We start from the raw sequence: 27,984 nt of genomic DNA, 5'->3' as shown, positions 1-27,984 counted from the left end.
AGGGCCAGTTTCTTAAATGGATCCTGAGTCAAACGATGGAGAAGACCATGAGGTTGCTTCAGAGATTTTAGATATTGTTGATGAAGCTATTGATAAAGCAAGTGGGCCCGATGGAGAAGCCGAGAAGTTAGAACAAACTGTTGACCCCATTGAGCAAGTTATAATGTCATCAGAAGCTACTGATATTGACATCAAGTCAACTGAACATGTCATAGAGCCAGTCGAATCAGTTGAAACAGTCCAATCAGTTGAAACAGTCCAATCAGTTGAAACAGTCGAATCAGTTGAAACAGCCAGGAAAACACCTGAACAACTAGAAAAACAACCAGAGAAAAAGTCATCCCCTGATCACATTACACACCTACCAAGAAGTGTGACTATATTACCTCCCATCTCACCCATTGTAAGTTACATTTTATATACTGATATCTAAGGCAAGTTAATTTGACAATGCCTTATATAAATGTTTTGACAAGAGTAATATATATACTGCCACCGAATTGATTTTTTGTCATCATTAATGCAACCATTGAAAATGCATCATTGAACCAAATAAAATTACCGTTTATTTTGTAACCCCTCTTTTGAGTCATCCTATTGTATAAATTTTATGCTTTTTTCACTCTACACCAGACTGCTATGGAGAAAATGTGCCAGACGGACATCACATTGCTATCAGGGAGTAACATCTCCTCCTTCCGGCCTGCTCAATTTGCTGAGGAGATCTCACCTTATCCTCCTCTTCCAGTTATTGAAACAACCAGCGGTTTGCCTCTCACTTTTGTTGTAGCATTTTTAGAGATTGGGCCTTCTGGTCAGATTTTATTGACCTTATAGAATTTTGATAAACGTGGAAAGATTGTCATTGTGAGTTAACATTAATAAACGCATGTACGAGTTTATTGACTTATTTATTTATTGACTACATTACAAAATCACATGCTTATATGCTATTTGATCTTCACCACAGCTCCAGCTTTGCTGAAGGGCGGAGAGAAACTCAATGACTCTGATATCAAGACTAATACCAGTGACTGTAAACTACATGCTGTCAGTCAGGAGTCAGGTATGAACTGAACATTAAAATGTAAAATTCATGGTGTAGCTTCTTACAAAGATGTTTCACAGTCACTAATATGTATCACTATTGAACAATTTAGTGACTGTGTCAGATTGACTCACGAATAATATTTGCTAAAAATCAATTAAAACCAATTATTATTTTAACTGTACTCCCTAGTTGTGACGAACGACGAGAGCCGATCCGACCTGAACCCCAGTGACGAGGATCAGGAATCCGTATCTACTTACAGCGCTATATCAGAGCTGGAGGGGGTGGGACCCCCCACAATACTCCAGTACATCAAAGAGAGTACACGAGTAAAGAGAGCCGTGCCCGCTCCTAAACCTCTTTCCGAGCGGTTAGTGGTTTCTTTTTATCTCGTTTCTATAATTTATAGTAAGATTGTGGTTGGTTTGCACAAAGTGCATTTGATTTGTTGCTTGTATTGTAAGTTAGTAAATAATAAACTATTTGATTTTTGTCACAGATATTTGGAAATTTCTTTATCGCGTGAAACAGTGAGTTTTTTTGTTTTCAGCTACATTTGGTTTTCTGTACTTTCTATTCATTGAAGAAAAATTACGGTGTGCTGCTACGCTTTTATCTAACATCATATTTCCATATCACATTATGGCACAGTGACACCAGAAAAACACTTATAACTATGCTAGCTATTTGTACGTTGCTGGATGAAGCTGACCCTAAAACTAGATACAGAGCAGTAACACACGTATTCTCACATCAACAAAATTCAGTAAAACTTAAGTTCCATTGCACAATCGGGCTCGTTACTAACACACACTGTTCAGGTCTCCGATACAAATACACAATTTAATCTCCCGATACTTTGTGAATCTCAGAGATTGAGCTGTCTATAAATAGGCCCATTCTATAAATAGCCCCATTCTATAAATATCCCCATTCTATAGATAGCCCCATTTTGTGCAGGTTCCCGATGGTAGACCCAAGTATTGAAAGAAGCAACATGTGTCCCTTCTGTCACACGGAGCTCCTTCCTGTACCTCCACTTTCTGATGGAAGTGACGATGAAACTGAATCTCCTTCCGTCAGGGTAATTAACTATTTATTAGCTAATTAAACATCAATTAGCTTTTCATTAATCTATCATCATTACTCCGTTTTTGATGCACACAACTCTAAACTCAGTAATGTTTCCTTACAGGCGTCAGTTTCTCCTCCGTACCACATTAAAGACACAGAGAAAGGTAAGAAACATAAATAGCTGTGTAGAATATTAGATTATAGTTGCCGTGGTAACATAACTTTTATATACAGGCGAGCATGTGAATTTTGAGTACTGATCTGATATTCATATAATGGCCTATAAATCGACAAAACTGCCATCCAATTATCTTTTAATTACCATCCAATTACCATCCAATTATCATATAATTATTATAACGTGACTGGTGTTATCAGGAGAAGCAGGATTGATGAAGGGAAATTTAGGAGGAACTTCAGTGTTCTCTGTGGAATCTCCTCCTCCAATCCTGGGGCTTCCTGAGGAGAACGAAGAAGACAAACTACCTTGCGATGGGTATACTATTTCAATAATAACTATTTATTATAGTCTAGCGTTGACTTTATTTCAAACTCTCAGGGACATTATAGTGGCTGAATTATCCTCCGCTTCAAATTGATCTATAACTAACTACTACGGTGCCATTCCCAAAAAGTAAGCCACATTAACTTTTAACATAGCAAACTGTCAAAATTGTTTAGTAGATCCCGACAAACGTTTGGATGAATTCACACTTTTTGCTCAAATATGTACTGTGATGTGAACAGCTATTATTGGGTATTATTGGATTGATAAACGGGAGAGATATCATATACATCATACAGAATATGGTGATCATTATTAACTAAGATCCTACGGATAAAACCCTGGGTCTTTACTTGGAATATGAATTAATTTATAAACAAAACAAACAGCTTATTAAATTTAATAATGGGAAGTTTAAAGTTTCACATCAAACAATTCATTGGCACATTGAATTTCTTCTATCAGATTCTTTAGTGGCACATGTGAGCGTGTTTGCAGGTTCCGCTGCTGCACCTCACTGTTCCACAGGGACAGCCATCAGCGTTAGTTCCCTTGCAGTCTTCATCTTCAACAGGGACGTAGTCAGCATCAGTGTCTGTCTTGCCTGCAAACGAGGGTTTAATTTTTTATCTATAAACGAATAAATAAAAATTGTAATACGTGTTGACTTAAATGCTAAATAAACGATGTAAACTATTTGGTTATTATTCGTGAGCACATGAAATTGACACGTGCCTTGGTTAGTCAACTACACATTATAAATCACATGAAAAGCACGTGGCTTTTGCCAACATACCTGTTGATTTCCAGGTAGGTACATTTCCGTGGTTGTAGATCTGACAACCGTGATGTCCTCTTGCGGTGTAGAAATATCCGCTCATTCCCCAGGCACCCCAAGAGTTCTTGACGATCATTGCCGAGTGTGTGTACCTAAAGATTAGACCTAGTCAAATACAGGGATTTGTTGATAGGGATTTAAGAAAAGGATCTGTTGAAATGGATTTAAGAAATGCATTTGTTGAAAGGGATTTAATATTCAGGTACATAAGATCCTCCTTTTGTTTTGGAAGTAAAGATAACAGGGCGGTATTTTGTACGGTTCTTTGGTAAACTTAATGTAGATTAGATCTTTATAAATCAAGAGGCTTGCATATAATGAACATATTGACACGGGTGCAGAGTTGAGTCTGTACGGAACCTAGTAGTTTCAGATCCTTGTTTAACTTGCCGTTCAGCAAGGTCATCCACTACTTTAGCCCGGCGAGGCACATAACTCCCTCTACAACTCCATGACAAATGTTTCATATATACTAGCCGAGTTCACAAGTTATATCCTTGTGTTTGAGAAGAGCTCGTTAGAACTGCTTCCTTTCCCTTCAGTATCCCACAGTCTCTCGAGTTTCGTAACTGCCAGAGAACTCTCTTAAACAATTACTAGACTCGGTGATTATAAATCAAGAGGCTTGCATATAATGAACATATTGACACGGGTGCAGAGTTGAGTCTGTACGGAACCTAGTAGTTTCAGATCCTTGTTTAACTTGCCGTACAGCAAGGTCATCCACTACTTTAGCCCGGCGAGGCACATAACTCCCTCTACAACTCCATGACAAATGTTTCATATATACTAGCCGAGTTCACAAGTTATATCCTTGTGTTTGAGAAGAGCTCGTTAGAACTTATACCGTTTTCTATGAGAACTACAACCATTCGACAGACATAAGGACTTACCCAACAGCTGTGACAGCATGGTTAGCCCAACTTTTACAAGTGTTATCACGGATGATTCCCTCTTGGTACTTGAAGAACTCATCAGTGACCTCGTAAGCAACAGACACAGCACCAGAGTTCAGAGCACTGATCATGCTTCCCTCTCCCTTGGATACTACTCTGGATCCAGTAATTTTGGCAGCCATGAATCCGTTGTGAACTCGGTCGTAAGAGCAAGATCCGTCTCTAGCCTTGTAGGGTGCAGCAGCCAGAGTTGCAAGACGTCCGGCCTTAGCAGAGTAGGCCCAAGCTTCGTGGTACCATCCTCCCTTGCATCCGTCTCTGCTGCTGCTGTAGGTACAGTCTAGGTACTCTTGCTCAGCGAACTGCTTCCTGGAATATCACTGTTACCAAGATCTTTTAGAAGCTTGACATGCTAAAATGCAGGAAAATGTGTCAATTTCAGAAATGTTGAGATCAAAGATAAATTCTGGTCTATTTCAAGATAACTGTACTCGATTTAGATGATGTATTTAAAACAAACCTTTTTCCTGTCTGGATAGCATAGTTGGTTTCAACAGCTCCGACAGCAGAGAAAGCCCAGCAAGATCCACATCCACCTTGGTTCTTAACAGCAGCAACCTTGCCTTCCTTCCTCCAGTCCTTGGCAGAAGCTCTAGGGCAGTGGGGGCAGTGGGCAAGTTTCTCCTCCGAGGCGGGGGCAGAGAGGGAGATGTTCAATCCGAGGTGTTGTTCTTTCTCAGCAACTGTCATGGCTGTGAACTGGTTGATTCCTGGAGAAGTACGGGTGTTAGTGCTACAAGGTTGTAACAAGGTTGTTTGTTGTGCAAAGGTGTTGCAACTGCAAGGTTGTTACATTTTATTTTAATGGTGCTTTAAGTGAGAAAATAATCTTTTTCAACTGCTAAATAACTATACTTTTGTTAAATTTTTCGATTGAAATGACAGATAAAAAAGACAATATGAAATGTTTACCTGAGACCCACTCGTGTTCCTTGTTGAGTCTGACAATCTGCTTCAGATCGTTCCTGAACAGCCTCATTCTCATGGGTCCCTCAGAGGGAGAGAAAGCCTTGCCAAACTTAACATTAAACTCATTGAACAGATTCTTGAGTTCTCCAGGAGACTGGAGTACTTGCTCGTAGTCGATAGCAGCGGCGAGGCCAGCTAGAGTCAGGAAAATGAGAACCTTCATGTTGAGATGATGTGTCGAATAGTGGTGGATTAGTTGAGGAGTAGGGTGTATTTATACTCTGATGGTGCAGCCGGGTTAACCTGGCAGGTGGTGGACGTCTAATGTTTTTAGCGCTAATTAGAGTTTTTAGCACCTTCAAACTAAGTTAGGCATGGCTTAATTTTTCCAAAAACTTCATATTTATTGTATATAATCAAATTTGACCCGTATTTGAGGATTTCATAGCTGGATATCTTTTGTTCTTGTGACTTTTTTCGAGCAGATTTCGAGCAAATGCCATGAAAACTCATATTTAGTTCTACGACTACAACTATCATCATTGTATTTCAGAATTTCTCTTATTATATTAGTCTTACGGAGACATCTTTAGATGCAATTTAATGAATAAGTAGTCACGTTATATTACGATTGTACATGTTCTCAAATTTAAATAATGGTGTTGGCCAAATTTAAAGCCTGAGCGCACAAATGATCTATTTACTAATTTCCAAGCCGAAAAGATTTCTTTGAAACTCAATGATATAATAGATTAATATTAAAATTTAAATGACGTATCAAATCATATCCAAATTTGTTACTTTATAAAATTTGTGATCGTGTCCCTGTGCTCTTGATAGCCGTCATGCTACAGTCAGCTCATGGCAGAGAATCAACACTCAGTTTGGTGAGTGTTCTGAGTTCATCCTGATCCTCGGGGGTTTTCTGTTTGCGATACTGCGTCTGATTGTCCTGATAATCAAACTGAATAACATGGGGTCTAGGGGAACTGATCACCAGCTATTTATCAACAAAATTCCTGAGTTTTGCCATGTGGAAAATGGTGTACCTCTCTCAACAGTCAACATATTATGTACATGCTCATGCTGTATTTTTAGCGAGTACATAATATGTATACTTTATGATATGTAGAAATGATTACTAAAACACCGAATTGCATTAAACTGCATGTTATTTGAGCAGATCGTCTCATTTAAGAAATGTAATGTCCAATATGGACCATGAAATAAATAAGATTCCTCACCATTTTTAGAGAAGAAACGCGAAATAAAGACAGCTGCCATCTGCATTCTTGTTCTTAAGAAGGCCCTAAAACTCCCGACAGTAAGAGTGTATATGAAGATATTCGCCACAACATTAAGATACTTCAAAGTATCTGTAACTCTGGAGATATAAACACGTGACAGTTCGTCCTTCACTAAGGGTTTCACCACTAAATAGGCAGAAATAGGCAGGAAAGACAGGCAGTAAACTGCAGCTGTGAGAACCACTGTAACGATACCCTGCCAGGGAGCATGGCTTTGTGAGAGTCGGGCTACTTTTCTAGCGAACAACAAGTGTTTTATCAATAGAGCTGACGCTGTGATGGTGATGAGGGTAGGTATTAGGGAGAATATTATCAAACTAATGGGTCTCAGCAAGTTCCACTCAGTAGATGTGAAGGTATAGAAGCAGGTGTACAATCTGTTATCATAATGAACATCTCCGCTATCTATCAGAAGGAATGTTGCTGGAGCATAAAGTGACAAAGTCCATAGTACCGCACAAAGTGTGTGGGCATGTTTTCCCGACCAACATTTAGATTTCTGAGGGTTCTTCACGATAATCAGTTTAATCACAGTCATAGCACATATCAGTAGCAAGCTTAATGCAGTGCAGTAGAAACTGATGTAGGGTCTCACATAACAAACTCCTGGTCCAAAGACCCATTTACCAGCTATCAAAGAAACGCTTTGAGTCATCACGACCACCAGCGACATGATAAGATCACAGACTGCAATGTGCTGTATAAATATCACGATAACAGGATGAAGTTTGAAGGCCTGGTACTTGATTGAAGCGATTAGTATGGTGGTGTCCCCTATAAGTGAAGCCAGGAACACTGCCATGAGCCATGTAGCCCAGGTGAACCGCTCTGCTGTGTTGCTGATCCCAGGTAGGGTGGAGTTGGAGAATTGGTTGTGTTCATGTTAGTGGTCCGCCCGGAGTCAATGTAGCCGTGTGGCTGGTTTCTTGTGGCTGTGCTGCTGCAAAGAGGAGATTAATAGCAAAGAAACAGAGTTAAGCTATAATTTGTCGTTTTAGTAATTTTATTAATTTCAAGACTACGTTCGATAAAAGTAAAAGTAATCGTTTTTTTACACAGATAGTGCGACCTTGCAAGAAACTTTGAAGCGAAATGAACGAGAACCCTATGCTATAGAAAGGTGCAAAGTCTTTGAGTTGCGTAAGACTTATTAAAAGCAATATAATAGTTAACAGAAATAGGAGGAGATTTTGGGCATCACTTTGAAATAAACGGACTGAAGAGCATCACGTAATTGTATAGTATAACATCACGTAATATACCGAGTTCTGGGCTTCAATTCGGAAATATTCCTAGTAAGAGAGGTTAACTACTCATCGGAATATTTCAACCTACTTAGTTGCAAAGTTAGGTCCATGTTTGGAGATACACTACACTTGCACTGATCACTGCTACATGAACTTCACATGTACTTCTGGTTGAAGCATCATGTGAAACACAGCACGTGATTATAAGAAAAAAAATATAGCAAAAGCAAATAGTGCAAAAGTTTGATTATATCTGTAAGGCGTAGACATTACATAAGACTGCGTAATAAAGTTGTGGAGTAAGGCGGTATTCCATGCGGTGTCGGAATTCTGTGCGTGTACCAAGACAATGAGGCAACTATAATACTAATGATGATATATCTGGATACAAGTGGGCAGGTCAGGAGGTGTACCATAGTTTTCTGACGAGTGACAATGATTAATCTATCAGCTTCGAGTATTGACCAATCAAAAGCAAGCCTAACTGTCACGTGCCAAAACAAATATGGTCCACTGCCATATTAGTGTCCAGATCTATTGTGGTAATAGCTGTGATTATAACAGCTTTAAATTGAATGATAATTAGACAAATTATATCTTCTGTAATATGGACTTTTGTCTGGCCTTATCGTATCACGTACCGACTACTAACTAGAACTAAGGTCTAAGGAATAGTAAATGTATGTCGTCAAAATTACATTGTCGTCAAAATCACATTATTTCCGAACGAATTCTGGCACAACTTATCACAGTGTTGAGCAAAATTTAACTCAAAAAAACGTTGAATTTTCTTATGTGAATGGAATTCTATAGTGCTTGAGTTATGAGAACTATCAGTCAAAACCTTTAAAAAAGAATTACATTCTGCAAAAGTAGCCTGACCAGCGCTTAAAGTTTAGCTTTGAACGTATCAATACTCAATAGATAATAGATATCAACAACACCAGAACTACAAGTGGCAAATATCAACCCGGTAATGTACACTACACAGGAACTAAACAATTTAACATTCGCCACAACATCAGCCAAAACAAAGGAAACAATTATATTATTATCTACAATACTATAAAGTTTGATGTGATGTGGATACCACTGTTTACAATTACTTTAATTATAATTTAATGCTCTGACATGGTTAGTTCCTATCTATATATATATGGGCGGTACAAAAGCACATTATTTTATTTCATTACTCTATTGTAACGTGGCAGTTGTTTCTATCGTCATAATTAATATGATTAAGACTTTAGTGAATCCCTCAATCCTTGAAACAAATAAAAACTAATTAAATTTTTTGCTTTTTTTGGCTCTTTTCCCAGCAGCTCAAAATTAATTTTAAAACCAAATACCGAATAATTAAGTGTTGGTACGTCTCTAGGTACCTGTACTGCTGTGAAGATTATTACTGGCACTTAGTCAACAAGAACAGGATGGAACGACGCGATTCCTTCTATCAAGAGGGCGAGGTAAGGACTTAAGGGGGGGTGAGGGGAGCTGGGGGAGGGGGCCGGGGGCCGGGGGGGGGGGGGGGGGTTGAGGTAAGGACTTAAGGGGGCCGGGGGAGGGGGTTGAGGTTAGAGGTAGGGACTTAATGCCTAAATTTCCACGTGACAATGCACTGAATGGCGAATGCGAGTTTATATATTGATTATTTGCATCGCTTGCTATTCTATCTCGTTAAAATTCCCCGTATATTGGTATGATCCTATATTATTTTTTATTGATACTTAGTATATCTGTGGTAATAAATCTAATAATTTTATAATTGTGTTCAGCACTAGGTATTCGCTAACCAACCGCCCCCCTCCCATACCGTTATAATTCCAATTTATCAGGCGATGGAAGTTAAAAAGATAGATGTGTCTCCACACCCTCCGTTCGGTTCCAAAGCTGCTAGAAAACTTGCTAAAGATAGGGCTAATGAGAGGTATGTGAGCCTCAAAATATCCTTCATTTCAAAATTAACTTTATAAATACGGTGAAACACCCATTTACCGTGCACTTGGAGAGAAAGGAAATAGTTCGGGTTTTAACATGTGGATTAATTTTTACGTGGTGTATAACACGTGGTGTCATAACACGTGGTTTATAACACGTGGTGTTTAAGCTCAGGATAATATGGTTTTTAGTTAGCTGAAAAGTTTTTCTAAGCTGAAAATGTTGCTGAGTAGAGAGGCAGAGGATTCTATAAAGTATGGTAAGAGCTTATTTGACACGTAATTTATCTTAAATACTGTAGTGCTGAAGTGGATAAGCCTAAGCCAAAGAAGCCCGTTAAGCCTAAACCAAGGCTTACACCGATACTACAACTGTAAGTTATAGGTACAATGCAACTGTAGAATGACATTGGATGACAATCGCCACTATTTGTGTTGGCATGATGCTAAAAGGCTCCAGGATTGGACAAAAACGTAAAGGATTCAAACAATCGAAATATTTCAATCCGAAAATGATGATTACTTAATTAACCTGATTACGTGTGTCGCTGTTATCTGTGTACTAATTTCTGTATCTAATTTTTGTGTGTCTTTTTCTTCTAAATCTTAGATTTGTGTCTTTTTTATCTTTGAAGTTTGAATAATAGCTCTTTAACGTTACCCTGAGTTTCTGATGTTATTTACTGACTCAAAACTCTGAATTCCTTATTTTATAGTTTTGCATGTCTTCTTAATTGATAAACTTTTATTTACGCTGATCTTCTCTTACTATCTTCAATTTACCGAGTTATTCTGGCATATGCATATGAAGCTAACTCGCCATGAATGTAACATGCTTAAGTTGTACAAATTATTTTAAAGTTTGACCACGCATTCATGTTATACTTAAAGACTTGACTACTGATGGAGATCGGAAAGTGATAACAGTTTTTCTTGCAAGTAACATTTAAGTTGGTCGCTTCTGCACAAACTGATATCAAATCATCTTCTCATCTATAACAAATTTTATCATTCTTCAGTCTTCATCAAACCATTGTTCACATTACCATGAACTTTCGAAGAACATGAGAAATTTTAACATAATTAAACCACTCTGACGACCAGGGACAAAAGGATTTCGCGATTATTTTGGCCAAAAATCGCGATACCGCGAATTACATTTCGCGGTATATTAAACTATACATTAAATTTGTCGCAAATAATGAGAAAAATCGCGATTCCGTACATGCCGCGATTTCCTTTTGTCCCTGCTGACGACCTGTTGAAACCAGAAACATGTCTTTATCTCAGGGTACGAGAAAGAGAGCTGGAGAAAGTCAGGCCTCTGGGAGGACCTCCTCCTAGAGGAGGGGGTGGTGCTACTACTCTATTCAGTTGTGAGTTACTTAATATTAGTTCATCAATAGAGAAATTGTCATATTAGTTTAATTTAATTGGTATGCATTGAGTTGATTAATATTTCCGAATGTGTCTGTAAATAAACGACAACTTTATTGGGACAAACACATATTTTCTGAACTAGGATTAACAAAAAATAGATCAATAAAAATGACGGTTTATGAAACCACGGATTAATCAATCTGTACACTGACGGGGACTGGGAGGTGAACCATTATATAGTCCTGACACGTGACTGCGATTAACTAATCAGCTTCCAGAATTGACCAATCACATGACAGGGATTAACTAATCAGCTTCCAGAATTGACCAATCGAACCCAGAATCACTGCCACGTGTCAACAGGTCCAAGATTTATAGATCGCTTAACTATTTGGTATATATACATTCGCACTGGAATTTGACCCGGATCCCTTTGCCGGTACTATCCTTGGCTCGCCTGATCCTCTCTGCAGCTATCTTTCTATACAAGTAGAACATACGAGATGCCATAGCTATACCCAGAGGTAGCACCACCAGTGACACTATCAAATTGTTTACATTCCCTGGTAAGAGTCCCGGGTTCCCCGCGATGTCCCGGTATTCGTCCCCAAATCCGATAGTTGTAAATCTCATCATAAGCCAGTATATTTCATCCATCAAGGTCTCATTTTCATAATCTACTGGGCACCAGATAAGCAATATGCAGAAATATGAGATGAGGAGGAGGAAAGTAATGAGCAGATTGAGTAAGTAGAAGGAACAAGTTGAAGTGTTCACAGAAATTGGTTCAGTTTCGACCATCTTCCTCTGACGCCATCAAACTTGGCATCACATCGGACAACTTTTCGATCGAATTTCCACTGCCGCTGCTTAATAAAGTTTCCACCGTAGTTTCTGCGGCATAGACGGGATTTCTCAATCTCTCTAGGGAGTCTGTTAAAGTATTCTGGTCCTCGTGGCTGTGGGTTTCGCCTAAGTGTGGGGAATGATCAAGACAGTCTTCTGAGGAAAGTTTCCTGTACTCGCTGTCATGCTGCATTTCATCTTTGCTCCCCTTGTTTATGTTCATTGACTCTGTTGTATCCTCCCATTGTGCACAGTTCAAAGTTTTATGATCTGATACATCTCCCGCCTCCTTCTCCTCATCATTCTCCTCCTCCTCCTCCTTCCTTTTTCTGCAAAACCAGAGCCCCAGGCGTGACAATGCAGAGGTGAACTTAGTGAGTGCCTTCATCGCCTGATTAAGGTAGACTGCGTAGATGGGTAGACCGAACAGAGCGTAGAGCATGGTCACCCCTCGGGAGAGAGTATCATGCGGCGACATCACCCCATACCTGTGGGAATGTAAGGTGTTTGATTGTACAAATTGGAGTCTATTGATTCAGAACGATATGGATAATAAGTATGTAGGCCCAGTATTGGCTTCATGTGAGATTTGTGGAAACATCACGTGATACTGTAGTTTTAAGCAGTATTTACAGCGTAATGTTAATTACGCTGAATTTTCGACGGTAAATATTCAATTCTGGGCCAACCCGTACATGTGGAAACTAAACGAAGTGATTGGCGATAATCTTTTGAAATTCATTATACAGTGTTATATAATATATGGTTGATTGTCTCCTAATGGTATCTGGAGATTGAGCTGAATTTAGAAATAAAATTACCGTACCCTATGGTAGAGAGAATAGAAAGACAGAACGTAAACGATCCTGTAAAAGTCCATTTTTCTTCTTCGCTGAGATTGTTATCTTTCACACACATCTCTTTCTGGGTGAAAAGTTCATTAAGATTTATAATTTCCAAACTAAGACCCGTAACTTGATAAAAACGGCAGATAGTTACGTCAAGCAAGCTATAGTACAGACTGTAACAGTGCATTTTAATATAACCCAGGATGCACTACATGAAGAATTCGTTGTAACTTTGTTTGAAAAGCATTAAAATTAATAAACTATAAAGTCTAACCTGCAATTCAAGAAGCTTTGGCAGGACTTCATCAGGTTTTTTCATATGGGTCTTCAAATGGTTCAGATACTCCTTGTGATATATGTCCTCTTTTTCCCACTCTGCTGCCTCAATGTAGATGAATACCAGAGAACCAAGGTAGATGTAGACAATGTTAACTACGAGAAGTAGGAGAGAGTACTTCCATTTACCAAATACTACTGAAATATTACTGGGTTTAGGACCACTCACTTCATTCAAGGAGCGATTTGTTTGAAATAATTCAATAGCATAATATGGTACAATTGTCAATTATTTCACGGTTCAGTTCTTAGCAAACACAAATATTCGCCTTCAACCTCTGGATGGGTCGCTCAATCTTACTATATCTTACTATATATAAAGCGACACGATATATATGTTTATATATCCGAACCATTTTACTGACATATCAAATAACGGAGTAGTTCGCTGTTTATTAGTCTCATGATTGAAATACTGATATCTGGATATTATCCGGTTGGAAGAGACAAGGACAAGTGAAACAAGGAAGTTAGGAGTAAGGGCAAATTTTCGGCGTCAACGCCATCTTCAGGCTCAAATTATTTGTTATATAGTAGTGTTGAAAGTATTAAAACTTTAATACTTTCAATTTTACTGACATATCAAATAACGGAGTAGTTCGCTGTTTATTAGTCTCATGATTGAAATACTGATATCTGGATATTATCCGGTTGGAAGAGACAAGGACAAGTGAAACAAGGAAGTTAGGAGTAAGGGCAAATTTTCGGCGTCAACGCCATCTTCAGGCTCAAATTATTTGTTATATAGTAGTGTTGAAAGTATTACCTTACCTTTGATACCTTTGATCTGCTTCGTCGAAACTCGACAGGCCATCAGAGTTGCTGACCACCCCAGAGAGAAGATGCCTCTCGATCGTTACGCCAGTCCAGTATAGAATTGGAGTTCGGTGATGTGAAGCCCCGGATTGGCGGTTTATCCGGCAAGGAAAGCATGAATGCCGTCATATGATGCTTGAAGCCATCATGTTTGGAGACTGCACGTATGTGCGAAGGTATACAGTTCCAGAGTCTGGGACCCATTACACCAAATGATGTTTCATATAGAGTCTGGTGAGCAGCTGAGCTTTTTGTACGGACAGCTGGAACCTTAGCAAGGGTACCCAATCGTGGATTTACTGTGAACTGTACTTCAAGGTCGTTGGATGTGAAACCATGTAGGATTTTCCACATGTGCATGACAATGTAACGTTCTCTGCGCCTCTGAAGTGACATGAGGGACAGGGTTTTTAGGCGATCCCAATAATGGAGATGCTGTAAACCATGGATCTTTGAAGTGAAAGTTCTTTGTACACTTTCAAGCTCCTGAATTTCATACACTTTCGCCGGATTCCACAGAGGAGAGCAATACTCTAAGTGGCTACGGACTAGTGACTTGTATAGTGTTAACATAACACCAGTATTGCGAGAGTGGAAGACACTGAATACCCATGCTGCCATCTTCCTCGCTTTATCACAACTAGATCGTATGTGTGATGTCCAGGACGTATCACTGGATACTGTTATACCGAGATCACGGAGCTGATCCACAGGACTGAGTATAGTACCAGTTGATGTTCTGTATTGGAACTGTTCATGGACAAAAGGAAGCTCATAGAGAGGATTACGTTTGTTGGCAAGATGGCATATGTACTCAAACTTATCCTCATGTAGTGCCATGTTGTTTCTTGATGACCACTCAGTGACTTTGTCAAGATCAGACTGAAGCTCAGTAACATTATGTGAATCACTGATGGATCTGCAAATTCTTGTGTCGTCAGCGAAACATCTTAACGTTGAATGCAACACGCAGCTAGCAATGTCATTAATGAATATTAAAAACAGTATGGGACCTAAAACTGTTCCTTGGGGGACACCACTCATAATAAGAGCAATGATAGACATGTGACCATCTACAACAACTTGTTGAGTTCTATTTGTAAGAAATGACTCGATCCAGATGATGATTTTGGGATGAAAACCATATAGCTGCAGTTTTTTGATAAGAAGTTGATGATCTACTTTATCAAAGGCCTTGGCATAATCCAAGTATATAGCGTCCATGTCGTCACCATTTGATAACGCCTCGATGATGTCATCAAAATGATGAAGCAGCTGAGTGAGACAACTTTTCCCCGATCGGAAGCCATGCTGTTTGCTATTGAGAAGGTTGTTTTCTTCGAGGTGGGCCACCATCTGTTTTCGTAGAACTCGCTCATAGATCTTAATGACATGAGAAGTTAACGACACAGGTCTGTAGTTTCCCGCAATAGCACGACTGCCTTTCTTGTGAAGTGGAGCAATGTTTGATGTCTTGTAGAACTTCGGCACTGTGCCTGTAGACATAGAATGCTGCCAAATCATAAAACTTTATCATAAAACTTGAATCATAAAACTTTAATACTTTCAACACTACTATATAACAAATAATTTGAGCCTGAAGATGGCGTTGACGCCGAAAATTTGCCCTTACTCCTAACTTCCTTGTTTCACTTGTCCTTGTCTCTTCCAACCGGATAATATCCAGATATCAGTATTTTACTGACACCACAGCATCAAATTTAACACGACTTTCCGCGAAAACCGTAAATGATATACAACTTTTTTGACTGGTTAAAATGCTTTAATGGTCTTTAAATCAATCATGAAAAATAAAAATTGGCCAAAGAATAAGAATTTTAGTGCCCAAAAATTTGGACCCCCAAGTGGTGTCAAAAACGCGAATTAAATAGATAATAATTATTTTAGTCTCTTGAGTCTTGACACCACTATAGGGTTAGACGGGTTAAAACAACCGTGAAAAGAATTTCCAAAGAGGTATCTTATAACCTATTCTATCGATTAACAAAAAGTAAAGGGATTAAATCGATTCGAAATAAATTTGTATTTTCGCCTTGGCGAAAATCTTTAGTACGAAGCGATGGTGATCCCGGTCCCCGGAGTTGCATTCTGTAAACTTACGTTTCTTGTCGGACATCTTTTTCCTCCTCACCCCCAAAAGACTAGGTGATGTGACTGGAGAACGTGGTGCAACTAAAAGCGCTGGAAAACTAACTAAATAATCAAAGCTTTTGTCCTGGAGCAGCCTTTTATTTGTCGGACCGAATAGCTCCATTATAACATATACAGCCACTATAAGACTCTGCCTTGATAAAGGAGCTAGACAAAGGCTGGGACAAACGACGGGCTTTGGAGTAAAGCAATGGCTGGATAATTTTGGTTAATACAATTAACTGGTATCTGTGATGGATCTCAGCAGTAGGCTCGTGTTTTCCTGGCGAGGTACCTGCAGTACGCTCGTGTACTCTTCTCGTAAAAACAATGGACCATAACGTGTCTGTCTGTCGACGCACTGTAGAACATTTAATTAACAATGGGCAGCATTAACTTTGCAGGCAGCAGGTTATTTGTTGGAGAATTATTATCACTATCATATCAATTGTTTTATTGGACAAGTAACCGGCTTATTGGACTCGGAAATTAAAAGAGCTGCAGGTGCGAATATAATGGACGATAATTTGATGGTAATCGGTCAAATTTCATAACAATTAAGCGGAACTACAAAAGTAATATGACACTTCATATGTAATATGACGGTTGACATATGGGTATCAACAGTAATTATGTATTAACATTAATTAAGTTAAATGAAGTTAAAAATCGACTGAACTGTTAGTGAATATTTTCATCTTATCGAACGAAGGAGGAAACTATTTTTGGGAAATCATTGCTTTTTGCATTTCACTAGTACATCATGTACACCCAATTTTATATCCAATTAGATTATTTCATGTCTAATCACTGTTGATGAAATTTATAAAGCCGCTTGACAATATCTATCATTTGTAATTGGTATAGATCGAAATTGGCAATGTTGTCAATTGTTTCTACCGACCACTACCTCGGTAATCCAATCTACCAATTAATTATCCAATTAACCAATAAATAAATATTTTAAAGAACACTCTCAATCTTGTTCCAGAATATCACGACCGTCAGAAAAATCTATTCCAAAATATTTAAAAATACACATTTTTGCACATTTTGTGATATTAAAAGTCTCTTGACATGCATGCAATTGTGCATGCATCTTGGTCCATCTGATTATCTCTACTACGCAAAGTAAAATATATCTATGCAAATTTATCTAGTCAAATATAATAAAGTATTATATAAGCATTCAGTTGACCCCATATACCAAGAAATTAGGTAGCAGTGAAGGTGGGACAAGAATAATGAACATTGTTGCACGCTACACGTTTCGGAGTGCCAAAAATTCTAACCAGACATTTAGCAACATCTTCCTAAGAAGCTAGCAGCGTAGTGATGTCAAACTGTGCTTTGTGCGCATATGCACGTGCAGTTTATCAGATCTTTTGCACTTGTTCAGTGCATGTTCCGGCTTAGTTTGGCCGGTAATGGCTGCTAAATAATGGTCACTGTATTAGGTATTGACCAATTTAACCGATTACTCGCTTACTTTTTTCTTGTGTATAATACTAATATGTGGTTGTCCCATTTACGATGATAATTAGCTCATCTCTTATATGTAAACCGCAATAAACATTTAACGAAGATTTATCGAACTTCGTATTTTGATGAACGTTTAGCCCTGAGATTTGAAATTTATATATTAACTGTAATCGATGATTGTGGTTATTCAATATAATAATTGTTAAAAAGTTAAACAGAACCTAATTTGATCGTTGGCCCGAAAACTGCATTCCAGCGTAGTGACGGCAAGCTGTGGTTTATGTGCATATATGCACGTGCAGTTTACTTTTGCACGTGCTCAGTACTTGTTCCGGCCTTCCAAAACCGCATTCGAGGGCGTCAAAAAAACACTTGCAACGCACAAGATCGCTTAACTAATTATTCAACTAATTTCTTAAAATTAACTAATTTCAGATGCTCGGCAGATGAAGACAATAAACTTTGCACTTAGTTCCCGGAAGTGTATGGAGGACGGATGGACGGTAACCAACTACCAGCCCCCTCCAGAGTCACCCCAACCTGTGCTGTACGATACTGTGGACGATACCCAGATGCACCCTCTACCTGGGCTCAATGTACCCTGGCAACAGAATACCACAGAGTTTCACAGGTAGGTCACGTGGGTACTAACATGCCCAAATAAGGGTGAAATAAGATAAAATCTGGCAAGCTGTTGTTTTGTTAACGAAGAGAAGGGATTGGGAAGATGAACAAACGTGACCGGAAACATAAATCGTGACATTTAACTCACAAATGATAATTGCACAGTGCACCGATACAAATTCATAGGACAATGGAGAAAACGTCAGAAATACATAATCAACCAAAGCTAATTGATGATTAAATGCTTATAGGGTAAGGGTTAAGGGTTAAAGTTAAAGGTTGGGATAGGCTTGAGTTGGTCACGTGTCTTCTAATTATCGCTCTGATAACCAGGAATCCTTGTTAAAGACTTACTTAGTTGATCCTTATGAGATCACGAAATATACTTATTGATAAACAGTATCAGCTATCAAGATATTATAATATGTAGCAATTATCAACATTTTGACATGATCAGTATAAATTATTCAAGCACGATTACATGGTGATCCCAGAGTTGCATCTTGTAAACTTACGTTTCTTGTCGGACATCTTCTTTCTCCTCACCCCAAAAGACTAGGTGATGTGACTAGTGTACTGAGTGCAACTTAAAGCGCTGGACAACTAAAATAGGTAAACAACTTAAATAAGTAAATAAGCTACTATGTTTGAATTTTTCATGACAACGAATTAAATGTTGATGTTTCAGATGACAGATTTTGTCAACATTTCAGATTCATCAACCAAAATTTCGAATATGTTTAATCGTTGTCTAGACGGTATATATAATATACAAATAATATTATAGTAAAAGAACTAAACCTCTCTCTCTCTCTCTCTCTCTCTCTCTCTCTCTCTCTCTCTCTCTCTCTGTTCTGGTCAACGGTTTCTGGCCTCCTACTTTAATAGGGAAGCCTTATCACCGTGCCCACAGAATGGAACTCCTGCTAGCTACATGCTATATACGAAATCATAAACAAATAAATACCAACGCAACAGACCTCTGGAGTCTTAAAGCTGTCACTACCTGCCAGGTAGTACTTGGCTAAGAGCAAACCTACTTCCGTTGTAATACTTTAGCGGGCAGACAAGGGACTTCCGAGCAAGGTCATCTCCTGATATTGGTGTTTCTATGGGATGTAGGCCTGGATGGGTTGGGTTTTAGAGTAGTTCCTGATGTGAACTCCTAGGAGGTTACCCAAAGAGATCTTCCCTTTCTAGTCTTTTTGACTGTTCCTCAAATTTGATGAGGTGGTTGAGTTTACTGTTGATAATTTCCTCCATTGTTAGAAGATGTTTACCAAATATCCTCAATCTGAGAGTCATCAGCTGGATGCTTTCACAGAGGAAGTGCTGTGAAGTTTTTGCTTCCCCTGGGCAATTTTCGCAGTCTTGCGTCTCAAAGTTGACATTGTTTGCCCCAATCTGAAAGTAAGCTAGTGGGCTGTGACCTGACAGTAGCCATGTTAGCCATCTGATGTGAGTTCCGGAAATATTAAGATTCATGTATTTGAATTTGTTGAGAAACAGTTCCAGAGGAATTTCTCTCTAGGTTCTACTCGGTGAGAGGTACCTAGTGTGTTAAGTTGGTCAGCGATGTCCAGCACTAGTCTGGAGCTAATGCTAGTGCTGTTAAGCGCTTTGAGTGAAGCATGAGAATCTGAGAAAAGGTTAATGGTAGATTGTATTCCTATTACTCTAGTAGCAGTATATGCTATCATTGATCCAGAATTATTCCAGATACTTGCCATGTGGAGCGCAAAGAGTGCTCGCATTGATAAACTGTTGCCAGCGTGCCAAGCACGCAATCTGTGTAAGTTATGTTAGCTATCATTTTCTCAGCGTTATGGGCGTGAGATTTAGTTGGGGACCGGCCCGAAGTACCAGCCAATGTTTACTCAAAAATATATATAATAAGTTTTATCTATTCAAACTTTCAAAGTAAAAAAACTCACACGAGATTAGATATTGTTGAAACTACTAAAAAACTATTAAAATGGAGCAAAGCTGAGCACGGTTATAATTGCCTTTAGGATTCTAAAGTTGAAATTATCATGTTAATGTACATTCTGAGTTGTAAGAGTGGAAACAGGCCCATAGCTACAGCTAGCTAGCTATTTCAAAATGTTGTAAAATGTTGCGCTTTGATTTCCTTAGTCCCGTTATATTGTATAACATGAAGTTAGGCCATTCGTCTGCAATGCCCTCGTTTTGCTGATCAATAAGCATGTTTTTTATGCACCTTTGCTTTTGTTGAAGAGACTCGGCAAAGAAGTTGCTGCGACACTATATCGGTTTATTGCTAATAGTGGACCTTTATAAAATACTGAGTTATTGTAAGGGGGTTTACCAAGAGTTCTCCGGATCCATTCAGCTCCATCATCTCTCACTTCATCAAGCTTATAAGCCTTGTATTTGTCCGATTTATACATCACAAAACCACGCCACCGGTAAAACAAGCACGTCTTATCAACGTAGTGATAGTTAACAGATAAGCGAGCAACAACGTATTGAAAAGTATAATTACTGAACTGAAATTATCATTATCAATCAGTATTTTAAATATTATCAGCCTATAAGGTAAGGGTTTAAGGGTTAAAGTTAAAGGTTGGGATAGGCTTGAGTTGGTCACGTGTCTACTAATTATCGCTCTGATAACCAGGAGTCCTTGTTAAAGACTTACTTAGTTGATCCTTATAAGATCACGAAATATACTTATTACTTTAAGTTAATAAACTGTATCAGCTATCAAGATATAATATCACAGCAATTATCAACATTTTGACATGATCAGTATAAATTATTACTGAGTACGATTAGATGATGATCCCGGAGCTAGAGTTGCATCTTGTATACTTACGTTTCTTGTCGGACATCTTCTTTCTCCTCACCCCAAAAGACTAGGTGCTGTGACCGGGTGCAACTAAAAGCGCTGGAAAACTCACTAAATAAGTAAAGGAGCTAATACTATCTATGTTTGAATTATGCCAGATCAACGGTCATTTTTTTCATGCCAACCAACGTCAATGAACAGATGACAGATCTTGTCAACATTTCAGATTTATTAACCAATCAAATTATCGAATGTTATCAATAAGTTGCACTCACAGTCAGCATCTCACAGTCAGCCTCAATCAACCTGTCAGCATTTCACTCTTTCAGATTTATCAACAAATTAGTATTTCAATATTATCAGTCAGCCGACATTTCAGCACTTATCAACCAGTTAACATTTCAGCACTTATCAATTAAACTAATTACAGCACCACAAATCAGCCAATCTCTATAACATTTATCGAGAATATGAGTATGACGTAGAAATTTCGATATGTTGTTTAGCTTCTTATTTCCCTTAGAATCTGTCTTCACTGAGTCTATTCAGAAAAACATCAAATCCTGAGACTCAATAACATTATACGAATCCACTAGACTACTTATCAAGCAGTTAACATTTCAGCACTTATCAACCAGTCAATATTTCAGATATTATCGCAACGGTACAGTATTTCTCACTCTGCTCCCTGCACTTATCAACCAGTAAATATTTCAGATATTATCGTAACGGTACAGTATTTCTCACTCTGCTCCCTGACGGCACCGGAACGTGTTACTACCCCAGTGGGGCGCCAGCGATCGTCATCTCTCTCGAGCAACCGGGTAAGTCTTATACTGGGTAAGTCTTATAATGGGCAAAAAACCGGTAGTGCAGCATGCAGACTTTGTTATAAACTAGTTATAAATATTGAACGACTCGTTGGTAAGATAACTTAATTAATTATTGGGAATGTCTTTTTCTTTCCGGCCTCTCCCATATCAATCACATACATCAGTAAGCATAGCCCAATTTCCTAAATATTACAATGAAATGATTTTAAAAACAAAATGAATAATTAGTGCAAATAAGAAAGGAAAGTTATGTGAGTTGTAGACCTACCTACAAGCTACCTATGTGACCTATATTGAGATTCGTCAAAACTTGACGGGGCCATCACATCTTCTGACCACCCCATAGCGAAGTAAAATCTCGCTCGTTGCGCCAGCACAGCAGAGAGTTCGTATTTGGAGGAGTATATCCCATGATCAGCGGTTTATCAGGGAGACAACATGAACTTTGTGAGCTTATCTTTGAAGTGCTCTAGATCTTGAATGACATTCAGATGGTAGGGGATTGCATTCCACAATTTAGGTCCAGGAACTGCAAATGAGTTGTCAAACAAGGTGAGGTTTGCTGTTGAACTGGTTCTACGTTTTGATGGAATTACTGCAAGGTTTCCAAGCCTTGGGCGTGAAACAAATAGAACGTTCAGATCATTGACAATTGACATATGGAGAATGATGAATCGCTCCCGCCTTCGTTGAAGAGACATCAGAGATAGATAGACCCGGCGATCCCAGTAGTGGAGATCGCGCATTCCTGATATTCTGGCGGTGAATGCTTTCTGAACAAACAATGCTTTCTAGACAAACAAAGAAACTTGGGTATTCTTCAGTCCATCAAAATAACCAGTTTTTGTACCGCACGTTGAAAAACGTTCTACTCGATCATCTTATCCTAACTTGATGGTCTGTACTTAGAAGGATCGCCTGGAATTCGGAATTTTTCCATGTCGTGACTGCTGATTGTTATTCTTACCGATTTCTCAATAGTTTTACAAACATCTGTTGCTCTGTCATCATTTGTCCTGGATAAAATATTTACGAATAATTTGCTATACTTAATAATTTGATCGATATAAGCTTTCGATTACTTCCGCCACTGGCCCTTCGCCAACAAAGTCGTACGATGTGTACGGTCTATGTTTCAACAATTAGGTGGAACATTCTCCACTTCTTCATATTTTGTTCTGAACGTACATTTAACTTATGATACATTGCCATCCTTCCGGTACGTGATGTTAAGTAAATAACATACTTGTCTCTGTTTTGTAAGCGTTGACTTTGAAGTTCTGGGCGATTTCATACTTGTATAGTTCTTAGTTCTTGCAAGCAAGTTATCATTAGTTCTATTTTAAAACGATTCACACACGATCTTATCGGTATGACTGATACTGAAGGAGGTTTTTAAATGATAACTCAGATCGCCAACCTGATGCAGATAATTTCATATAATTAAGGTCAACTTTAATTTCATGTCGTGTCCCTTAGTTTTATGACGTTCAGTTTCACGACGTTCAGTTTTATAAGGCCTCAATTTCATATACCTCCATTTTAGGCGCCTTTAATTATATAATACAACCATATTATATTCCTGTAGTAAAAGAGTAAGGTAACTCAAACTGAGTCAAGTGACTTTATAGGATCGACCACTGCAATAAGGTCCAGTCAATCTACTTTATGATAGTCAATTATTTACGTGTCCTATCACGAGAGCTTATTCATAAGTCATTGTTTTCTTGTCATATACAATATCTCCACTTTGTTGATTTAAACAGCAGTTCTACCCTCTGAATTCAAGTTTCAGTTCCCAATATGATCCCCTACAGATACATCAGTTTCTTCCTCAGTACTTTTTTTATATTCCACGACAGTGCATCTCGTGCAATCCCTCCCCTTGCTATGATCGGGGGCATGGTAAAGAAGAACTGTTCCGACCCCCTGGACCACGGTGACTTCTGCTGGTCTGACCAACTCCAGGCTAACTTCCTGGGAGTGTTCTACTACGGATACTGTCTACAGATGTTGTCCACGTATCTGGCGGCGAGAGCTGGTTTTAACACTTGTGTCAGGCTTGCTTTGTTCGTCTGCGCTGTGATTCAGTTAACCACGCCCATTATGATATCCTTCTCCCCGGTGTTAGCTATAGTTGTTCAGGGGTGCCGGGGCTTTGTGTCTGGGCTGTTCATAACGATGAATTTCGAGTGTGCACGTAAATGGGGGCTCAATAACGAGGGAAAGTTTGTGATATCATTTTGTGGAATGATGAACTACTTTGGAACTGGTGCTGGTCCTTTTATCGCTGGGCTCCTGGCCGAATCAGTGGGATGGGTATATGCTTATTATCTGAGTGGAGGTGTTTTCCTTGTAGTATTCTTAATTCAGTGTGCTTTAGTTCCTGATGACCCAGTGGATGCGAGGTTCATGTCGTCCAAAGAGCGGGGAATGTTTGTAGAGAAGAAGCAGAGAGAGGACCTTGAACCAGCTAACAAAACCACGATATCTCTCAAATCTCTGTTCCAGCGAAGGTTCCTTTATTGTTTCTCTATTTATCAGATTTGCCGGAATTTTCTTTACTATTCGGTCTTAACCATGCTGCCTTTCTACCTTAACGAAATGTTCGGTAAAGATACTGAGTTTTTGGCGTTCTACTCACTTGCAATGTGTCTCTCACTTGCATTCTCTGCATTTATTTGGGGTTCCATCCTTCCTTGCGTTGATCAGAGAATGTCCTGGTTTAAAAGCAGGATTTTCATTTTAACCGTCCCCATGATTATACGTGGAGCATGTTTTGCAGTGATTCCTTTTATCAAGAGTATAGAAGGTTGCATCGCGCTGTTAGTCTTGCATAATGTAATGGAAGCTACTGTGTACTCAGGAGGGCTCATGACCGTCAGCTTCGAGCTGGATCCAGCTCACAGCAAAGTGGTAGTTGGGGTCCACAACGGAGTTGGTCAAACTGCTGGCTTCATCGCTCCTCTTGTGAGTGCAGCGTTTACCAGTGTGGACGAAACCAGGCCAGACTACTGGGAAGTAAGGGGGAGGAGATGGAGGAACTTCCTGTTGCTGAATAGTGGGGTGGCGACGGTGGCGGTGGCGAGTGTGTTTGTCGCTGTTGCGTGGCGGAGGAGCGAGTGGAGGAAACATCCTTCTCTCTGTTTTGAGAGTAAGGAGGAGGAGGATAAAGTCAAAGAGACGGAAAACGGCATTGTTATTAAAAATGTTGCTGCAGGATGTTGCTGAACAATAGGTTGTGTCGATTTGATGAGAGAAATAAGAGAAATAAGAGAAGTAAGAGAAAAGAGAAAAAGGAGAAAAGATTTAGATGGGACAAATAACAATTTGTCTGTTGGAACACACAAGACTCACTCTTACTTAGTACTTTACATAGATTTTACCGAGTCACAATGAAGTTAATGGTAACATAATATTATTATGATCGTTCGTCACAGTATTAAAAAATGATTCTGATAACTTAAATTGGTTATTCATTATTCAATAGATATTAAACTTACGTTGTTTCTATTCTTTTACTGACTCGTAATTTAAAAAGAGGTTAGATTTCGTGTTCGATAGGATAGCTCATCCGTAAGTTTGGATAAATCGTGAGGCTCCAAAATTGTAAATCCCCGTTAAGACCAAAACATTCTAACTTTCCAACTTTCCAAACATCGCTATCACTCAATATTACAGGTATCTACTGTTATTATGTGTTAAATGATAGTGACTCTGATGTGAAACTTCTTGCCGTGTGTTCCCAGCTTGGTCGTATAGCTGTATTCCACTCGAATGGGACGGTATGTTCATTTTATAAACGGCTTATCCCGAGTTTAGCCAACACTTTTTTATCAACTTTTACCTTTTGTTTATCTTGGGGTTTTTGGGTGGTGCGGTTCGATCATACTTAGTGGATTTTATTTTGAGATATTTTTCATCCATAAAAACTGTATGTTAGTTCACAATGATAACACATTAAGTGATTACAAGCTCACTGAAATATTTCAGATTCATTACCAATGCTCACCAGTCGAAGGAAACCTGTTCAACAAGCGGGAGATGCGCACCAAGCACTGGGAGTGGGACGCGTTTGCACCGCACGTGCACGCGCCTCCCTTCCAGCCTGTCTACTTCCAGGTGCTTACTTCTTCTTATTTCATATCCGTGATAATAACATTTTATCGTTATTGGAGTAAAATTTATCTTTTTGACATTTCTTTGCCAACGTTTTAGCTTTATATTTAAAACGAACAATTAAATAAGTTTCTTATCTTCTTCAGATATCGCCTTACTTTTCGATGAGATGTGTTAGTTTGGACCAACAGACTCTAGTCTTCAATTACAAGAGATACACCTTCAAATGTTGCGTCGGCTCTCGAACAAAGGTTAATATTTTTGTTAGTTCCTCATTTCCTTGTTTCGGTAGCTCATCTAAAAACTCAATTATTGACAGTGAGTAGACTACCAGAATTATTTAGCTTTATCACAATTACTCGTTGGATACTTAAATTGTTTTTTTGTTTCAGAAACTCACAGCAAAGCCACTGGAACAACCGCAGTTAACCCAGTATAACAAAGATTTGGTTGAAACGAGAAAAGAAATTAAGTAAGTAATTAAATAACACAGAAAATCAAATTTTGTTGTGAACTTTAACTGTAGAATCCAGAGTAATAAATACATTTTTAATTTACCAGACGCACTACAGTTTTCTATTTCAGCGACAATTTGCGAATACTGAATAGTTGCATCAATTCAGCGCACCATCTTACCCAAAGTAAGTCTTCTATATTTTGTAGTACAACCCAACCTTCAAACGTGGACATTGTAGTTCGAAGCCAGAAGCATGAGCAGTGGTTTTCAAACAATTTGAACGAGATAAGTTGCCAATTTTTTAAGAAGCAGATATTTTCAAAGAATTTAAAAATGAAAATGTAAATCCATATGAGCCACAGGGACTGAAAAGGGTCTACTGAAACTTTTTATGTAAGGCGCGCAATTAACTTTTGAATCACAACTTTTCATAGTGCGTTTTTAGTACGACAGAATTATGCGCGCGTATTATATCAATTATATCGTCTCGAGGAATACCTTAGTCGGTAATATTATCATGGGGGGTCTAATTTGGTCCTTTTTGGGCCAAAGAACCATATTTATAACAGTCCATATTTGTAACACCCATAATTCCCCCCTCCCCCCATAATATTACCGACTAAGGTATAGGTATAACATCGTTTGTGAATTGGAGCATGAGTCATGACCATCCCATGCCTGATGGTTGATCTTGATGCATATCACCATTTACTATATTATGTAGGGTATGAGGAGGTACATAGTATTGTACCCTGAAATGGCCCTCATTATTAGTATTAAGTATGTCCTTCTGCTTATCCGTTTTATGACTTTGTCGCAGACACAAACTAATTTGTTATTTGTGTATTATAACACTGCGATAAGGCACGACTTGAATTCTCATTTCTCATCCTTTTCTTTCTGTTATTTGGTCATGGTTGGTATTGAAAATTAGTCTGTTAGAAATTAAAGTTTTTGATCTCTACTTTTTATAGTTAATAAAATGCTCATTGTACCCACTTGTTTTAAGATTTTCATCATCATATTTGGTCATGACATCCCAATGCGTCTCAATACGGTTGATCACTATGTGTTTGTTGATTGTTCCACCATTAAACCTGGTAACAATATCCTTATTTCAGAAGACGTTCGGTTAGAAAAAACTTTAGAAACCCTGGAGAGTAGAAATGGTACATCTCCATCAAAAAGTGCTGCTGAGAGTAGCAACAGAGTGACTCTGGCTGTATGAAAACCCAACTCTCACGCTTTTCATATCATGCAGTTACGTTCTCCTATAGCTTAGAGCTGAAATCGGAGTTGTAGTGACTTAATATGTCGTGCATGAGGACTCAAGAATCAGGATTCAAGTTCGCAGACTGAGATTTTGAAATTCAGAAAAATTGATTGTTTATGCGTATTATTGATTATTATATACCGGGCAGATGAAGTGGCGAGTTGTTAAGTTGTTTATTATTGA

At 38.6% G+C, this 27,984-nt stretch overlaps 5 protein-coding genes across 9 annotated transcripts in view; 2 read left to right on the top strand and 3 right to left on the bottom strand.

The window, feature by feature from the left end:
• The window catches only part of LOC134820604 (uncharacterized), a 46,424-nt gene extending 32,653 nt beyond the window's left edge, over window positions 1–13,771 (bottom strand). The window contains exon 1 of the mRNA XM_063831097.1: window positions 13,747–13,771. The gene's annotated coding sequence lies outside the window, so the exon portion shown is untranslated. The remainder of the gene's footprint in view (window positions 1–13,746) is intronic.
• On the top strand, window positions 1–27,916 carry LOC134820595 (uncharacterized). Of its 2 annotated transcripts, XM_063831078.1 has the most exons (19): window positions 1–403; window positions 634–766; window positions 971–1,066; window positions 1,241–1,421; window positions 2,012–2,135; window positions 2,247–2,289; window positions 2,504–2,621; window positions 9,266–9,353; window positions 9,723–9,814; window positions 10,127–10,198; window positions 11,115–11,200; window positions 18,119–18,314; window positions 21,837–21,943; window positions 25,634–25,737; window positions 25,946–26,074; window positions 26,218–26,322; window positions 26,464–26,543; window positions 26,657–26,712; window positions 27,650–27,916. In XM_063831078.1, the coding sequence occupies exons 1-19, from the start codon at window positions 17–19 to the stop codon at window positions 27,754–27,756; spliced, it is 2,304 nt and encodes a 767-aa protein (XP_063687148.1). In that variant the 5' UTR covers window positions 1–16; the 3' UTR covers window positions 27,757–27,916. The 2 variants fall into 2 exon arrangements, with proteins under 2 accessions (XP_063687148.1, XP_063687149.1); XM_063831079.1 differs by lacking the exon at window positions 10,127–10,198.
• Window positions 3,021–7,579, bottom strand: LOC134820603 (uncharacterized). Its single transcript, XM_063831096.1, has 6 exons — window positions 6,578–7,579; window positions 5,337–6,285; window positions 4,885–5,134; window positions 4,362–4,733; window positions 3,427–3,560; window positions 3,021–3,234 (listed from the first exon to the last, which is right to left on the bottom strand). Exons 2-6 carry the CDS (start codon window positions 5,554–5,556, stop codon window positions 3,101–3,103), a joined length of 1,110 nt encoding a protein of 369 aa, XP_063687166.1. The 5' UTR covers window positions 5,557–6,285; window positions 6,578–7,579; the 3' UTR covers window positions 3,021–3,100.
• LOC134820607 (potassium channel subfamily K member 16-like) lies at window positions 10,484–21,250 on the bottom strand. 4 transcript variants are annotated; one of them, XM_063831099.1, is made up of 4 exons: window positions 20,637–20,813; window positions 13,173–13,372; window positions 12,877–12,974; window positions 10,484–12,538 (listed from the first exon to the last, which is right to left on the bottom strand). In XM_063831099.1, the coding sequence occupies exons 1-4, from the start codon at window positions 20,716–20,718 to the stop codon at window positions 11,992–11,994; spliced, it is 927 nt and encodes a 308-aa protein (XP_063687169.1). In that variant the 5' UTR covers window positions 20,719–20,813; the 3' UTR covers window positions 10,484–11,991. The 4 variants fall into 4 exon arrangements, with proteins under 4 accessions (XP_063687169.1, XP_063687170.1, XP_063687173.1 ...); XM_063831100.1 differs by lacking the exon at window positions 20,637–20,813 and adding an exon at window positions 21,147–21,250 and having other exon boundaries at window positions 11,922–12,538; XM_063831103.1 differs by lacking the exon at window positions 20,637–20,813 and adding an exon at window positions 18,823–18,869 and having other exon boundaries at window positions 11,922–12,538.
• On the top strand, window positions 23,746–25,441 carry LOC134820600 (sodium-dependent phosphate transport protein 3-like). The gene has a single exon (XM_063831092.1). It carries the CDS (start codon window positions 23,756–23,758, stop codon window positions 25,181–25,183), a length of 1,428 nt encoding a protein of 475 aa, XP_063687162.1. The 5' UTR covers window positions 23,746–23,755; the 3' UTR covers window positions 25,184–25,441.
• Window positions 27,917–27,984: the final 68 nt, after the last annotated feature.

This window comes from Bolinopsis microptera, chromosome 9 (genome assembly GCF_026151205.1).
Source record: "Bolinopsis microptera isolate Bmic1 chromosome 9, MBARI_Bmic_1.0, whole genome shotgun sequence".
NCBI classification, from domain to species: Eukaryota; Metazoa; Ctenophora; class Tentaculata; order Lobata; family Bolinopsidae; genus Bolinopsis; species Bolinopsis microptera.
The sequence above is the reverse complement of the archived record's forward strand: the minus strand, read 5'-3'. Positions and strand labels throughout refer to the sequence as shown.